Source organism: Myxocyprinus asiaticus, chromosome 19, assembly GCF_019703515.2.
Source record: "Myxocyprinus asiaticus isolate MX2 ecotype Aquarium Trade chromosome 19, UBuf_Myxa_2, whole genome shotgun sequence".
In the NCBI taxonomy this organism is placed as follows: domain Eukaryota; kingdom Metazoa; phylum Chordata; class Actinopteri; order Cypriniformes; family Catostomidae; genus Myxocyprinus; species Myxocyprinus asiaticus.
The window spans coordinates 14,497,019-14,514,608 of record NC_059362.1 but is presented as its reverse complement, the minus strand read 5'-3'; the positions used below and the strand labels follow the sequence as shown (position 1 = coordinate 14,514,608).

The window sequence follows — 17,590 nt, the reverse complement described above, 5'->3', positions numbered from 1 at the left end:
AATTTACTCACCCTCATGGCCATGCCATCTGAGATGTGTATGAATTTCTTCTGCAAAACACTTTTGAAGATTTGTAGAAAAAGATCCAGGCTCAGCAGGTCCTTAGAATGGGAGAGGATTGTGATTAGATATTTGTAGGTCCAAAAAGCACAGATAGTCAGCATAAAATTAATCCAACTTGTCTCCAGCGGTGACATTAATGTCTTCTAAGCAAACTGATCACTTTATGTGTGAAAAAGAACAATATCTAAGCACTTTTTAACTATAAAAGATTGCTTCCAGTCAGCCATTGACAAATGGCCGAATTTACCCGAGTGCTCCTGTGATGCAAGCACATTGGCACGTTCCTTCGACTCATTGGTTGTGTGTCTGTCATGCGTCACTTCACGTGCCATCATGCTTAGGTCATGAGACCACTTGGGTAAATTTGGCCATTCGTCAATGCCTGACTGGAAGCAATCTTTTATAGTTAAAAAGTGCTTAAATATTGTTCTTTTTCACACACAAAGTGATCGATTTGCTTTAGAAGACATTAATGTCACTGTTGGAGACAGGATGGATTACTTTTATGATCACAATCCTTTCCCATTCTAAGGACCTGCTGAGCCTGGATCTTTTTCTACAAATCTTCAAAAGTGTTTTGCAGAAGAAATTCATACACATCTCAGATGGCATGGCCATGAGGGTGAGTAAATTATTAAAGATTTTTCATTTTTGGGTGAACTATCCCTTTAATGTATTGTGACAGTTAATCAGATTAATCTACCCATTAAGAGTAATTTAAAGGGAGTCACGTGACGCCATGTGAGGTTCGGACATGTGAACGGCGAGCTCTGCGCACGTTTGCTAGTTTTAACACTATTATTGTCTTAAATCGGTGAGATTCGATACACCCTGTTCCATAGCTGTTCTAGGAAGACAATATGTCAAAGAATTCAAAATCCTCGGGCTCTGGAGACATTAAAAGACACTTATGTGCTCAAGCTGACTCCCCTGACAAGGCCGCAGACCAGGGAGCTGATTTGGCCGGAGAAGTGAGGGAAATTCGGCGAGAATTGTTGAACTTGTCGGCAATGCTGACGAATGTCGTTGCTGACTTGGAAGATCTTGTTATGTTGATCGATCACTACCATGGAGATGAAATTCACTGTGGTGGTTACAAGAGTGGGGGATGTCGAGAAACGGATCAATTATCTGGAGTCATAGGAGAGGGAATTATCTGCTAATCCGCTAGTGACCGAGGTGGATTTGGAGCGCGTCTGGGAGAAGCTGGAGGATATGGTGAATCGTAGTCGGCGGAATAACGTCCGTATTGTTGGAATTCCTGAGGGAGCAGAAGGTCAGAATATGGTGGAATTCTTGGACGGGCTCTTTCGAGTCTGCTCGACATAACAGGCCATAAGCTGGAAATCAAGCGAGCTCACATGGTTCCGGCTCGGCGATCCGCTGAGGGAGAGAGGCCCCGATCAATTCTGGCCAAATTTCTGAGATCATCCTATAAAGTTTGAGGAACTGAGTGCCTTTTTTGTTTCTTTTTGTGCTGGTTCCACCTTGCAGCTGGAGTTTGTTTTGTGGGATAACACTCCTTCAGGACAGTGTTGTGGATGAATCTGCATGTTCTTTGTGTTTATTCTGCCTATTGGCTGGAGTTTGGTTTATAGATTATCTTTGTTGTGTAATTCTGTCTCACAAAATTTGTATAGAAACACCGGACTTGAGCATTCCGATGGCAAAAGTGTCGCGGGGGCACTCGTAGGCATACATGGACTGTTCGAGTTTAGAGGGATGGACACCAGTTGGCGCTGTTGTGCGCAGGGTTAATGCACACGTTTTTTTTTTTTTTTCTTTCTGTTTGTTTGGTTCTGGGGGAATTTTGGGGTTTGATTGTTGCTCTAATATTGGAATGTGGTCTTTATAATTTTGTTTTTGACAAAATCTATTTTTTCTCATATTTCAAAATGTCAAATGTTGATATGAGTGGATTGTCTCTCTCCATGTGGAATGTGAATGGGTTGGGGCACCCCATAAAAAGAAGGAAGGTTATTTCTCTTCTTAAGCAGAAGAAATATGATACAGTGTTTCTTCAATAAATGCATCTTTCCCTGCAGGAAGCTGAAAAATTTGGGAAGATATGGGATGGACAGGTTTTCTTTAGTGCTAGCTCAAGTAAGAGATCTTTTGATGGACTCAGTCCTTGATCATAGTGAAGCAAAAGTGTGCAAGCCCCCTAAAGCAACATTGACGCTTCACAAGATGTGTAAAAATCTTGGTCTTACAGATATTTGGAGACTTTTGAACCCATCTGGTAGGGGCTATACATTTTTTTTATCAGTCCATAAGATTTACTCTAGAATATTTAACCTGTGGGGCTTGGCTGGACCTCTAAATTACTCTTTTTGTTGATATCTAAGTCCCTCATCTCATCTGTTGTTGTTTGCTCAATTTAAAATTTTAGTCTCAGATCACGCCCTGGTGTGATGAGAGGTGTTGCCACACACGGAGAAAAAGAGATCATATAGTTGGTGCTTTAATGTATCCCTTTTGAAAAATCACAAATACCAACAAATGTTAACGGCTGAAATCAATGTTTATATGGAAACCAACTGGTCCTCAGCATCCTCTGTGGGCGTGGCTTGGGAGGCACTTCAGGCGGTTCTTAGGGGCCAGATCATACAGTATACTTCATTCACCAAAAAATCCTAAGCACAAGATCTCGTGGAATTGGAAGGGAATATTAAAAGTGCCGAAGCAGAGCTGAAGCGCTGAATGTCGTCTAATGGCCTCAGAGAATTGACCTGATTGAAATACAGATATAAAACTATTTTGTTGCAGAAGGTGGAGTTTTGGCTATTCAGGGCAAGACAGTCATACTTTGAGTCAGGGGACAAAGCAGGGAAGCTTATGGCTAGATATATAAAACAGAGAGAGTCTTTTTTCTACCTTTCCCTCAGTGAATTCTGCTGGTGGTGAAATATTTACCTCAGCCATTGATATTAATAATGCTTTTAAAGAATTCTGTCTTGATCTCTAGAGTTCCATATCTTCGTCTACTGATGAAGATATTAGAAACTTTGTGGAACCATTAGAACTCTAAACTGATGACTGAGCAAAAAAATTATCTTGATTCTGAGATAACCTTGGAGGAGCTTGGCGAGGTAATTAAGGCCTTGCCTACAGGCAAGACTCTGGGGCCAGATGGCTTTGCCGCTGAATTTTTTAGATCTTATGCTACAGAACTGGCTCCACTTTTGCTAGAAGTTTATACGGAATTATTAAAGAATGGAAAGCTTCCGCCAACCATGACACAAGCCCGGATCAGTCTGATTCTTAAAAAGGACAAAGATCCAAGTGAGTGTAAGAGTTACCATCCAATTTCCCTGATCCAGCTAGACATTAAAATATTGTCAAAAATTGTGGCTAACCGATTAAGTAAAGTTAAGACATCTCTTATACATACTGATCAGGTGGGGTTTATTCGGGGCTGTAACTCTTCTGATAACATTAGGCATTTCATCAATATCATGTGGTCAGTGGCGAATGATCAGACCACGGTCACTGCCATCTCACTTGACGCCGAAAAGGCATTTGATATGGTAGAATGGGATTATCTTTTAAGATTTTGGAAATATACAGGTTCGGGAATACTTTTATTGAATGGAATAAGTTACTTTATAGACACCCGGTAGCGGCGGTACAAACAAATAGATTAATTTCAGATTATTTTACTCTGGACAGGGGCACCCGGTAGGGTTGCCCTCTTTCCCCATTATTGTTCTGTCTTGCCCTGGAACCATTAGCAGCCACAATAAGAAAGGAGGATGAATTTCCAGGGGTGGTGGCAGGAGGTGTGGTGCATAAACATTTGCTTTACACAGATTATATTTTATTATTCATCTCTGACCCTACTAGATCTATGCCTTGCCTCCACAGAATTATTAATTCCTTTTCTAAGTTCTCAGGATACAGAGTCGTTTGGTCTAAATCCGAAGCTTTGGCTCTGACAGCGTACTGCCCGGTACTGTAACGGCTTTTCATCCGGGCGCCCAAACAGGGCATTAAGTATTTGGGCATTTTATTCCCAGCAAAGCTGTGTGATTTAGTTAGTCAATTTTGACACTTTAATAAAAAGGTTTTCGAGCTATGTGGACAGGTGGGCTTCATTTCATTTATCTATGATTGGGAAGGTTAATGTTATTAAAATATAATTCAACTACCTACTACAATCTCTCGCTGTAGATATCCCCCTCTCTTATTTCAAGCAATTTAATAGCATAGCGAAGTCCTTCATTTGGAATGGTAAACATCCCAGATTACATTTCAGTAAGTTGCATTGGCCGATTGACAAAGGTGGGCTGGGCCTAGCCAGACATTTGGCTCATTGGTCACTTCCACGTGAGAGAGCCCCTCCCTGATTTTGTATTGAACAGGAAGTTCTTGCCCCTATTTCACATTGCAAAGCCTTTCTATCAAACTAATTGGAAATGTTAAGTTACACCCCATTATCTCGCATTTGCACTTGGTATGGACATTTATTTAAATGTTTATGGCTGAAACCCAAATTATGTATTAACAAGTCTCCTTTCTGCTGGTCAGAGTGGATTGTGAGGGAGGTTAATACACTCGGTGACCTACAGTATATGAGAGTGGAGTGTTGAGATCCTTTGAAAATTTGGTTTAACATTTTGGGATTCCCAGATCTCAGTTCTTTAGGTATTTACAGCAGCGCCACCTGTGTGTGTGTGTGTGTGTGTGTGTGTGTGTGTCTATAATCATGTGTGACCACAGGGATGTTGTTGAAGGTCAGAGTGGGGTTGGGGATTGGGAGGGGGAGTGGAAATAGTGGGGTTAAATGTTGATTCTGTATATATACTGTATGTTCTGCTTTTCTTTGTTATCTATATGAATCAATAAAATGTTAATCAGAAAAAAGTAATTTAAATATACATTTTACACCCCATGTAGATTGTAAGAAATGTGCCATTTACATGTACACATTAACTGAGCAGTTTATTAGGAACACCTGTACACCTACTTATTCATGCAATTTTCTAATCAGCCAATCGTGTGGCAGCAGTGCAGTGCATAACATCTAGCAGATATGGGTTAGGAGCTTCAGTTAATGTTCACATCAACCATCAGAATGGGGAATTTTTTTTTTTTGACTATGGCATGACTGTTGATGCCAGACAGGCTGGTCTGAGTATTTCTGTAACTGCTGATCTCTTGGGATTTTCACACACAACAGTCTCTAGAGTTTACTCAGAATGGTGCCAAAAACAAAAAACATCCAGTGAGCGGCAGTTCTGCGGATGGAAACATCTTGGTGATAAGAGAGGTCAACGGAGAATGACAGAAAGGCTATGGTAACACAGATAACCACTTTGTACAATTGTAGTGAACAGAATAGCATCTCAGAATGCACAACATGTCGAACCTTGAGGCGGATAGGCTACAACAGCAGAAGACCACGTCGGGCACTTTAATAGGACTATAGATTTCCTAATAAAGTGCTCAATGAGTGTAGAGGTCTTAAAGCTACAGTAGCCAAAACAGATTGTTTAATTATAAGTGTCAGAGAAAGGGATGAAAAATTATACAAATTACATGTTAAAGTAAACTAAATGAAGGCTGTTTTTGGCTAACATAATAAGTAGACTTAAAAAAGTGAAAAATATGGCCCCTTTAAAACACAGACACACACACAAATTGCATTTGCTCGGTACTCATGCACAAATTGGAGTATTGATGCATTTGTTATCTTTAACCTGTGGGGCTTGGCTGGACCTCTAAATACTGAGGCCAGTAGTAAAGCTGAGATTGATCAACCACTGTCTCCAGCATTAAAGCTTTTAGTGTCTGAACATCTGCTATTGAGTAACACACAGCATTGAAGCCCCAGACTGTGAATCATTTCACTTAGTCTGCTGTTGACCTAATAGTCTGGCCTTCCCCTCCATACACCCTTCTATGTTTCAGTGAGATTAAATACTAATTTTCTAACCAAGTCAAGGGAGGATTTTAATGGTTTGAGTATGTTTGTGAACAAAAACAGGCCACTCGGGAGACAAATTTTTTTTCAGACGAATCAGTCTAACAAATTCTGCCCTATGTTCTACAGAAAAACAGAAAGTCATGGGTTCGGAACAACATATTCCTTTATGCATAATGCAGTAACAATTAATTACTATATTTATTCATTAACTAAGATTAATAAGTGCTCTGGATAATAATTGTTCATTGCTACAACAATAGCAATGATTGTAGTACAGATGGGCTTCACCACAGTCTATATTAGAAGGGTTTATATTAATGTGTGAAATTGCAACATGTATAATTTAAGCAGTTTTGTTTCCTGCCAGAGAATTACTTTGATTCTCTTGTACTTAGTTAAATGTGATATTGCTGGCCAAATAACTTAAACCCACCTAAACAGATAACCATGCTTCATACCACTTCCCTGAAATGTTCCCATATTTTCACCCCACCTCCCCCACACACATAGCAACGCAACCAATCAGTTTTGATGTTGCTACAGAAACTGCATGCTTATCGTGACAACTACAGCTCGGTTGCTATGGGAATACATACACAAGAATAACTCTTTTGGTCGTAGTTAAGAACCAAATGACAGCATGACAGCTTGGACAGGTACAAACATACTCTCTTACAGGCACACATGCATAACAATGCAAACACTCTCAGTCTGAGCAAATGGTGCTTTTTTAAAATCTTTTTATGTACTTGATGCAAGATCTTCTCAACATTTTTCAGATCTAAACAGAAAGCATGATTCAATTTTGATTACAATAACACTTTGATTTTTGAAGTCAAACCATATTTCGAGTATTATAATGGGTTTGTTTACATATCCACATCACACATTTATATAATGTGTACATTTATAGTAAAAAAAACCCAAACCATAATAATGCAGACATCATGTTATATTTGTCACAAAGAGAATGTTGAGTTTGATTTAAGGCTAATATTGGATTAAAATGACAATGACAATCAGTGAAAGCTAAGAGGGGGGGATATACACACCACCTAAGCAATGTTTCAAAACCCAGTCAGCTACCTACCTAGAATTTTAAGGCATCATATCCCTTAAGAAAATCGAGAGTCCATGGCAAATTTGCCACAAACTTGCCTCAAATTCTCCACTGATAATTTTCACATGCAAATGAGCTTTGCGGCAAACTTGTGGCAAATTGTCCATTGTTGCCAAAGGTTTGCCGGAGGTTCACCACTACCGGCGAAGAGCTGCAAACTTCTGGCAAACATTTGCGGCGAATCAAATGCTAATTTGCATGTGAAAATAATAAGCGGTGAATTTGCTGAAAATCTGCGGCAAGTCCGGACTAGTTTAGATTTTTTTGTAAGGGATTCACACTCCCGAAGCGAAGACTGTTCCAAAAGGTAGACATCAACATTATGCAGCCCTACACAGTACCACATTTTGACCAAATTCTATCCTTCGCAGAGAAAGCGATCCCGGAATTCATATGTTTAGTGAAAAAATAGAAAAAATAGTGAAAAGGTAGATCGAATCACGGCCCCTAACCACATCCTCCACAGTTTTAGCAATAAATGCTTTGAGTTAATATGCGTTATTAATAAAAATTGTATATCCTTTCTTATATGCTAAAATGAGAACTTTCCTGACCCATGACTTATAAAAAATGTATATGTTAAAAATACATTTATCTTAATTTTTTCGATTATTTGTCTTCTTTATCTTATTTATGTATACATTTTGGATGGTTTATACATATTTGTTAATTGTTTTATATAATTTTTATTTTTTTCCTTCACCTGTACTTGCCTTTATGACTTAGTGATTGTATTCATACATTGTTTGATCTTACTGAACATTTATATAGAAAAAGCTCCACAGTTTTACCACTATTTGTGGGCTTTTCAGACGGTTCCTTACCACACCCTCCACAGTATTAGCACGTTTTAGCACAATGTGTGGACTTTTCAGATGGTCCCTTAGCCACCATAGGCAAATTTTCCAACCAGCTTAAATACGGGACATCGCGTCCCGTATTGATTCAATACGGGACGCATCGTTTTATCTTTAAATATAGGACGATCCCGTATTTTATGGGATGGGTGGCAATCCTAATTGTGAGTCAAGTCTCCCATGTGATTCACGAGAGTAGCATCATTTGTGTGATGCACATAGTTCCTACCTATGTGAAGCATTTCAAATCAGTCACTTATGAGGTTCCTTTTCAGTTAGGATGCTTTCTTAGAAGGCAGCTGCCTATATAGGCAGCACATAACAAGGCAGCTCACTCAGGGACAGAATATGACATCAGCATGCCCTGGGCACGGATGTCTCAAAGGCTCCCTTGACCTAATATTGACCATTGCACTCTGATGGCAACTCAAAAACAAACGCAAACACAATATTAAGCTTCATTTAACGAACCAAACAGCTTTCAACTGTGTTGTTATATATATATATATATATATATATATATATATATATATATATATATATATATATACACATACATTGTATTAAAATATGTAGCTAAATTCAATAGAATGTTATTTTATTATATATTGTTTTATATGATTTCAACCACATTTTAAATATTTGTAAAATGTACAAATTCCATATAGCCTATTCTATCCATATGATGTCATATTGCATGTGTAATAATGAAATGACTTGTAAGTGCTTGTCGCTGTCCTTTTCTGCATATCGTGGCCCCCTTCAGCATACCGCGGCGCCGTTTTGCAGCCCTCTTCAGCCAGTCGTGGCCCGTTCTGCGTAACGCGGCAACCCGTTTCAAATTATCGCCGCCTGTTCGGACCTGTTTCGCGGCCGACCCACCGGGAAAAGTCCCGGTTCTCCCTATGGCCAGGCCGCCCCTGCGTTGAGGACATTTAATTAAAAAAAAATAATTAAAAAAAAAAAATCAGTGAGCCTAACAGCTAAAACCGGGACATTATTAAGTATTTTTGAGAAATGACAGGACACCGGGACACACCTCGTAAAACCAAGACTGACTTCTGGTCACCCTAATGTTTTACCTGCTTTGCTTCTCTCCATGATGTACTGCAGTGATTCCCTCCCACTCTGACTTTGCTAATGTAATGAGGGCAATAGACCATCTGCTCGTGCCATCGCCGCCTAGTGGTATCTTCATGTTAAGGTGATAGCGGGTTTAACAAAAAGGAAAACGATTTTTTTTTCAAGATTATCTTTATTTTATTTTCGTTTTTTCAGAGCCATGAAAATGTATTTCTAATTATGTTGATTTAATTTTTTATTTGTTTATGAAAAAACATTTTACATTTAGTTTTAGTTTTCATTTAGTTTACGATCATAACCTTGATGCTAAGTCACTGTTTGTCTCCCAGAACGAGTGGTCACCTTCCTCTTCCTTACCGTGATTGTCCTGCGTGACCTGACTCTGTGGCGCCGGCGGGCTTTGGTAATCAGAGGCCGTAGCAGTACTGCTGCTGTCACGGGTACATGTGCCAGCACCATTTTCACTAAAGGCAGTGGGAAGAACATTACTGTTGACATCAGGCATGTTTGCACCATTTTTTTAAAATATGGAGATTGTTGGTACATTTTGTAGCAATTCTGCTTTTCTTGCTTCTTTTTCTTTTTTGTTCTTTCTTTATCAATCCACTTGGTTGTGGTTTTAAACTCATTTTCGTTATTCTGAGTAGCCATCTTCTAAGCACTGATTGCTAATATAATGCAATTATACAAGATGCCCCTCTCCACAGTGCAGCAATATTAATTTTATTAAATATTTGTTTTATTTATTTATTGCAATGAATACAACTTCTAAAAGAATCATAATATGCCACAGTATTCAACATTGCTCTGCTACTGACATAAAACAATAATTATTAAAAACAAAAATCACAGGGGCCTGGGTAGCTCAGCGAGTTGCGAGTTCGAATCCAGGGTGTGCTGAGTGACTCCAGCCAAGTCTCTTAAGCAACCAAATTGGCCTGGTTGCTAGGGAGGGTACAGTCACATGGGGTAACCTCCTTGTGGTCACTATCATGTGGCTCTCGCTCACGGTGGGCCACGTGGTGAGTTGTGCGTGGAGAATAGCATGAAGCCTCCACACGCACTATGTCTTCACGGTAACACGCTCAACAAGCCACGTGATAAGATGCACGGACTGTCTCAGATGCGGAGGCAACTGAGATTTGTCCTCCGCCACCTGGATTGAGGCGAGTTGCTACGCCACCATGAAGACTTAGTGCGCATTGGGAATTGGGCATTCCAAATTGGGGAGAAAATCCACAAAAAAAAAAAAAAAAAAATTTAATTAATTATGCCTGCAGCTCATTAGGACCCCCTTCTGGTCTGGTGCCCTGGGCAAGTGCCTAGTAGGCCCATGCATTAATCCGTCCCTGAGCTCACTAGGTTTTGAAACAGAGTTTAAGTTTTCATAACTCCTGGGATACGTTTGGATATGGTATTACCATACTAATATTATTTCTTGAGCATATAGTTTGTATACTGTGCAAAATATGCAAATATTCCATATGCATAGAATCCCCAGTATTACATTTTCCAAAATGAAGGGTCTTTCTGCCTCCAGCAAGACTAGTACAAGACACACCCACTACAAGGCACGGCCCCTTCTAATAATAATAATAATAAAAATAATAACAATAATAACAACTAGCAAAAAGTTTGAGTCTTGCAACAGTTGGATGTCACATTCATACTCTGTGTTTGTTGTGTTTATTTGGAGTCCCACAACAACCCTACACCTAAACCTAACCCTAACCACAAACATTAAACAATAAAAAAGTTTTTAAACTGATTAAATATACAGCAACTTAAAAGTTCTATTAAAGGAATAGTTCACCCAAAAATGAAAATTTGCTGATAATTTACTCAGAATTTAAAACAGAATTTAAGACTTTTAGGATTTCATTTCAGGCCTCCTCCTCTAACAATGCAAGTGAATGTACATTTTTTGACAGTCCAAAATGCATATTTAGGGTGCATCAAATAATTCACACGACTCCAGTCGACAAATAAAGTTCTGAATCCAAACAATTGATTATTCTGAAAAACAAAACAACACTTATATACTTTTTAACTACAAATGTTCGCTTCCGTACATCTCTGTGATGTGCGCTCATGAGAGGGATGACGTAAGCTCGTTGGTAAGGTCACGCGTCACGTGGAGGAGGAGTCAGGAAGCGCGTCATTGTTTACTAGAGAAACTTGTGCTGTTCACAAACCAAAACAATTTCAAAACAATATAAAATAACAAATAATTTCCAAATAATAATAAAAAAAAACAATGTAAACAATGACGTGCTTCCTGACTCCTCCACGTGACTCGTGACCTTACCAACGAGCTTACCTCATCCCTCTCATGAGCGCATGTCACAGAGATGTACGGCAGTTAACATTTGTAGTTAAAAAGTATATAAGTATTGTTTTGTTTCTAAAAATAATCAATCGTTTGCGTTCAGAAGAACTTTATTTGTCGACTGGAGTAGTGTGGATTATTTGATCAGACTACAAAACAGACATTTTCCTGAAAAACAGAATTAAAAAATGCTTATATTTGATAGAGATATCGCCAGTAGGTTAACTGGAGAATGCACGTGCACATTATCTGGACCAGCATGAAAAATAGCGTTTTTTAGGGTGATCGGAGCTAAAAAAGCACATTTCATGATATGATTGTTGTGAGATTTTATTGCTTATTGGAAATATATTCTTGTAATCTTTACCAAAAGTTTTTGAGATTGCAGCTTTTCCCCATTCAAGTAGTTACATAGGAGCTGTACTTGCATCTGTAGAAATAGCATCCCACAGACCTGACTTGCCTTAAAGGGACTTTGGCATAGCGGTGTTTCACATACTATTTAAAAAAACTGTAAGCAGTATACAGTGCATACTGCCAGAAAAGAAAAGCAGACAGAACTCTTTCTCAAAAATACGAGCACACCACAGTGAGAAGTATTTAAAAACCAACAGGCTGAACAATCTATGAGAAATCATCGATCATCTGAAAGATGAAAGCGTGTGTTCCAATAAAAACAACCTATGGTTTTACATCTTAAGCCACAGTATAGCTCACCTGACTGCGATCCTTATCCACCTTTTTGAAGCACTTGTTGAGTGACAGGTTATGACGTACTGAATTCTTCCAACCAGTAGGGGCGCTAGAAAAGTAAGGGAAGTGCTCCAGTATCCAGCCGTAGATGTCTTTAACAGGAAGTCGCTTGGAGGGAGCGTCCTCTATCGCCATGAAGATGAGGCAGCTGAAGGAGTAGGGCGGTTTACGGCTGGGACCCGTGGACAGGTGGTAGGGCAGCTCGTTGGGCTCAGGAGAGGATGAAGGTGAAGAGGAGGAGGGCTCACGGCCACCGTTAGCATCCTGCACAGGACTGACGCTGCGCAAGCCAGAGTGGCCTAGGCTGGTCAGAAGATCTGTGCTCTCGTGCAGCCAGCTAAGGCTGGTCAGCTCCTCGTCTTCCGCCCGGATTAGAGAGGCAGAGAGGGCGAAAGAGAGGTCAGCTGCTTCAGTGTCTTGGTAGAGCTGACTCAGACCTCGAGCAACACTCCCACTGCTGGGGCCCTCAACTTTCTTGCCTGGGGACATGACCACAGGACCCATGCAACCCTCAGCTCCTGCACAGAGAAGAGAAACACTTGCTGTATTTTCTGAAAAAATAAAATAAAAAATACAACCAATCGAAGTATTTATAAAATGGCTTAAAACAATATTCCTTGTTAAAGCTGCACTATGTTAGAATTTTTTCATAAAAATGAACAAATTGCCATTATTGATTGAGTACATAAACAATCAGTGTTCAAAACAATGACCTTACCTTCACTACGGTAAGCCTATAAAAATAATTTGTAATTTTGAGCTGTCGGGTTTGATTTGGTGTGAAATCACTGGCTTATGATGTTCATCCTTGCGTCACTACGTCATGTCCGTGAACATAGTAAAGAAGCGCTGTCTGTCTCATGTTCCAGCTGGAGAAACTAACTACGTTGTTCAACTCAGTTCAGTAACAATCACACAGTTAAGGACTGCATCGCTGCAGTCTGGATGCATGTTTATCTGTTTCCTGTTTGGCGAAGTTGTTTACTTGCTATAATGCTTGGATATGTTTCTGGTAGGATTGTTGAAGCTAATATTGCTTGTCATGCTTGTATGAAACAAACATAACTCATGCGTTAAGCAGTCGTGATGTATCTATGTTGTCTGATGAAGTTACTGTGACATGTTTAATATGTATGACTTCTGAAATTGACTTCTTGTAATTGTTATATTGCAAATTTAAGCGTATTATTTTTACGTTTAATTATGTATACTTTATACCCATCATTAATGAATCCTTGTTTAATGTTTTTAGTGTATGGTGTTATTGTGTACATTGCATAGACATGCTATTGTAGTAACTGAGGCTGGACAATATAGTATAAAAGTCTTCTATTGAACTCGTATCAGCCATATCACGAGTTTAACTTCTTAAATTGAAAATGGTAGTACAATTCAAACATTAATAGTAGATAAAACACTTGAATAAACTTTTTATTATTATTATTATTATTATTATTAACAATATTTATTGATTCCATTCACAAATTAAATAAACATAACAGAAAATATGGAATCAAATTATATAAACACTCGAGTGCAAATGCGAGATAACGGGGTGTAACTGCTCTGGATAGTTTAATAGAAAGGCTTTGCAATGGTAAAATAGGGGCAAGAACTTCCTTTTCAATACAAAACCAGGGACGGGCTCTTTCAGGTGGAAGCGACATATGAGCCAAATGTCTGAGACTGAACGCATAATAATAAAAAAAAATACTGGGTAGGCCTAGCCCACCTTTGTCAATTGGACTATGTAATTTATTCAAATGTAATCTGGGACATTTACCATTCCAAATGAAGGACTTCGCTATGCTATCAAATTGCTTGAAATAAGAGAGAGGGATATCTATAGGGAGAGATTGTAGCAGGTAATTGAATTTTGGAATACAATTAATTTTAATAACATTAACCTTCCCAATCATAGATAAATGTCATGAAGCCCATCTACCCACATCGCTCAAAAACGTTTTTATTAAAGGGTCAAAATTAACTCTAAAAACTCTAAAAAAGTCAAATTTACCCAAAAACTTAATGCCCTGTTAGGGCCACTGGAAGGCACCTGGCTGAAAAGCCGTTACCGGGCAGTACGCTGTCCGAGCCAAAGCTTCGGATTTAGACCAATTGACTCTGTATCCTGAGAACTTAGAAATGTATAATTCTGTGGAGGCAAGGCATAGATCTTGTAGGGTAGGAGACAAATAATAAAATATCATCTGCGTAAAGCAAAAGCTTATGCGCCACGCCACCCGCCACCACCCCTGGAAAATCATCCTCCTTTCTCATTGCGGCTGCTAATGGTTCCAGGGCAAGGCAGAACAATAAGGGGGAAAGAGGGCAACCCTGCCGGGTGCCCCTGTCCAGAGTAAAATAATCTGAAATTAATCCATTAGTTTGAACCGCCGCTACCGGGTGTCTATAAAGTAACTTAATCCACCCAATAAAAGTATTCCCAAAATCTTAAAAGGATACTGCCATTCTACCATATCAAACGCCTTTTCGGCATCAAGTGAGATGGCAGTGACTGGAGTTTGATCATTCGTCACTGACCACATGATATTGATGAAACGCCTAATGTATAAACCCCACCTAATCTATATGTATAAGAGATGTCATAACTTTACTTAATTGGTTAGCCAGAATTTGATGATTCCATATAAACTTCTAGCAAATGTGGAGTCTGTTCTGTAGCATAAGATTTAAAAAAATCAGCAGGAAAGCCATCTGGCCCCGGAGTCTTGCCTGTAGACAAGGCCTTAATTACCTCGCCAAGCTCCTCCAAGGTTATCTCAGAATGAAGATAATTTTTTTGCTCTGTCATCAGTTTAGGAAGTTCTAATGGTTCCACAAAGTTTCTAATATCCTCTTCAGCAGACGAAGACATGGAACTATAGAGATCAAGATAGAATTATTAAAAAGCAATATTAATATCAATGGCTAAATATTTCACCACCAGCAGATTTCACTGATGGAATGATAGAAAAAGACTCTCTCTGTTTTATACAGGTGCTGGTCATATAATTAGAATATCATCAAAAAGTTGATTAATTTCACTAATTCCATTCAAAAAGTGAAACTTGTATATTATATTCATTCATTACACACAGACTGATATATTTCAAATGTTTATTTCTTTTAATTTTGATGATTATAACTGACAACTAAGGAAAATCCCAAATTCAGTATCTCAGAAAATTAGAATATTACTTAAGACCAATACAAAGAAAGGATTTTTAGAAATCTTGGCCAATTGAAAAGTATGAACATGAAAAGTATGAGCATGTACAGCACTCAATACTTAGTTGGGGCTCCTTTTGCCTGAATTACTGCAGCAATGCGGCATGGCATGGAGTCGATCAGTCTGTGGCACTGCTCAGGTGTTATGAGAGCCCCGATTGCTCTGATAGTGGCCTTCAGCTCTTCTGCATTGTTGGGTCTGGCATATCGCATCTTCCTCTTCACAATACCCCATAGATTTACTATGGGGTTAAGGTCAGGCGAGTTTGCTGGCCAATTAAGAACAGGGATACCATGGTCCTTAAACCAGATACTGGTTGCTTTGGCACTGTGTGCAGGTGCCAAGTCCTGTTGGAAAATGAAATCTGCATCTCCATAAAGTTGGTCAGCAGCAGGAAGCATGAAGTGCTCTAAAACTTCCTGGTATACGGCTGCGTTGACCTTGGACCTCAGAAAACACCCCAAACCATCACTGACTGTGGAAACTTTACACTGGACCTCAAGCAACATGGATTGTGTGCCTCTCCTCTCTTCCTCCAGACTCTGGGACCCTGATTTCCAAAGGAAATGCAAAATTTACTTTCATCAGAGAACATAACTTTGGACCACTCAGCAGCAGTCCAGTCCTTTTTGTCTTTAGCCCAGGCGAGACGCTTCTGACGCTGTCTGTTGTTCAAGAGTGGCTTGACACAAGGAATGCAACAGCTGAAACCCATGTCTTGCATACGTCTGTGCGTAGTGGTTCTTGAAGCACTGACTCCAGCTGCAGTCCACTCTTTGTGAATCTCCCCCACATTTTTGAATGGGTTTTGTTTCACAATCCTCTCCAGGGTGCGGTTATCCCTATTGCTTGTACACTTTTTTCTACCACATCTTTTCCTTCCCTTCGCCTCTCTATTAATGTGCTTGGACACAGAGCTCTGTGAACAGCCAGACTCTTTTGCAATGACCTTTTGTGTCTTGCCCTCCTTGTGCAACGTGTCAATGGTCGTCTTTTGGACAACTGTCAAGTCAGCAGTCTTCCCCATGATTGTGTAGCGTACAGAACTAGACTGAGAGACCATTTAAAGGCCTTTGCAGGTGTTTTGAGTTAATTAGCTGATTAGAGTGTGGCACCAGGTGTCTTCAATATTGAACCTTTTCACAATATTCTAATTTTCTGAGATACTGAATTTGGGATTTTCCTTAGTTGTCAGTTATAATCATCAAAATTAAAAGAAATAAACATTTGAAATATATCAGTCTGTGTGTAATGAATGAATATAATATACAAGTTTCACTTTTTGAATGGAATTAGTGAAATAAATCAACTTTTTGATGATATTCTAATTATATGACCAGCACCTGTATATCTAGCCAGAAGCTTCCCCGCTTTGTCCTCCGACTCGAAGTATGACTGTCTTGCCCTGAATAGCCAAAACCACACCTTCCGCGACAAAATAGAATTATATCTGTATTTCAGTCGGGTCAATTCCCTAAGGCCATTAGACGACATTCGGCGCTTCAGCTCTGCCTCTGCACTTTTAATATTCTCTTCCAATTCCACGAGTTCTTGTGCTTTGGATTTTTTTGGTGAATGAAGCATCCTCTATGATCCGGCCCCTCCCAAGTGCCTCCCAAGCCATGCCCACCGAGGATACTGAGGACCAGCTGGTCTCCATATAGACATTGATTTCAGTCTTTCGCATTTGTTGGAATTCAGGATTTTGCAAAAGGGATACATTAAAGCACCAACTCTATGATTTCTTTTTCTCCGTATGTGGCAACACCTCTAAACACACCAGGGCATGACATGAGATTAAAATGTTTCCAATTGAGCAATCAACAACAGATGAAATGAGGGACTTATATACAAATCAAAATAAATCTATTCTAGAGTAAATCTTATGGACTGATGAAAAAGTGTATAGTCCCTACCAAATAAGTCTCCAAATATCTGTAAGACCAAGATTTTTACACTTTTGCTTCACTATGGTAAAGGACTGAGTCCATCAAAAGATTAAAGTCTCATCCCAATATTATATCATGAGGGGTGCTAGCAGCTTGCAACATCCTTTCAACCTCACTGCTTTCTTGTCGCAGAAGCCTGTGCATGCATCTTTGTCCAAGTGTTTACATGTTTGTGTGTGTGCTTTGTGTATATTCGTTTGTTTTGAGGTAAGGTTAGCAGAAGGTTGGATTTTAGTGAAAGTAAGCCTGGCCTTATCTGAAGATGCTTATCTAAA

The 17,590-nt window shown here is 39.3% G+C and overlaps 1 protein-coding gene across 2 annotated transcripts in view; it reads right to left on the bottom strand.

The window, feature by feature from the left end:
• Positions 1-17,590, bottom strand: part of ches1 (checkpoint suppressor 1) — a 62,955-nt gene that overhangs the window by 18,786 nt on the left and 26,579 nt on the right. For both annotated transcript variants that reach the window (XM_051644997.1, XM_051644998.1), the window contains one exon: positions 12,099-12,652. In XM_051644997.1, coding sequence (XP_051500957.1) covers positions 12,099-12,638 — 540 coding nt within the window. In that variant the 5' untranslated portion in view covers positions 12,639-12,652. The remainder of the gene's footprint in view (positions 1-12,098; positions 12,653-17,590) is intronic.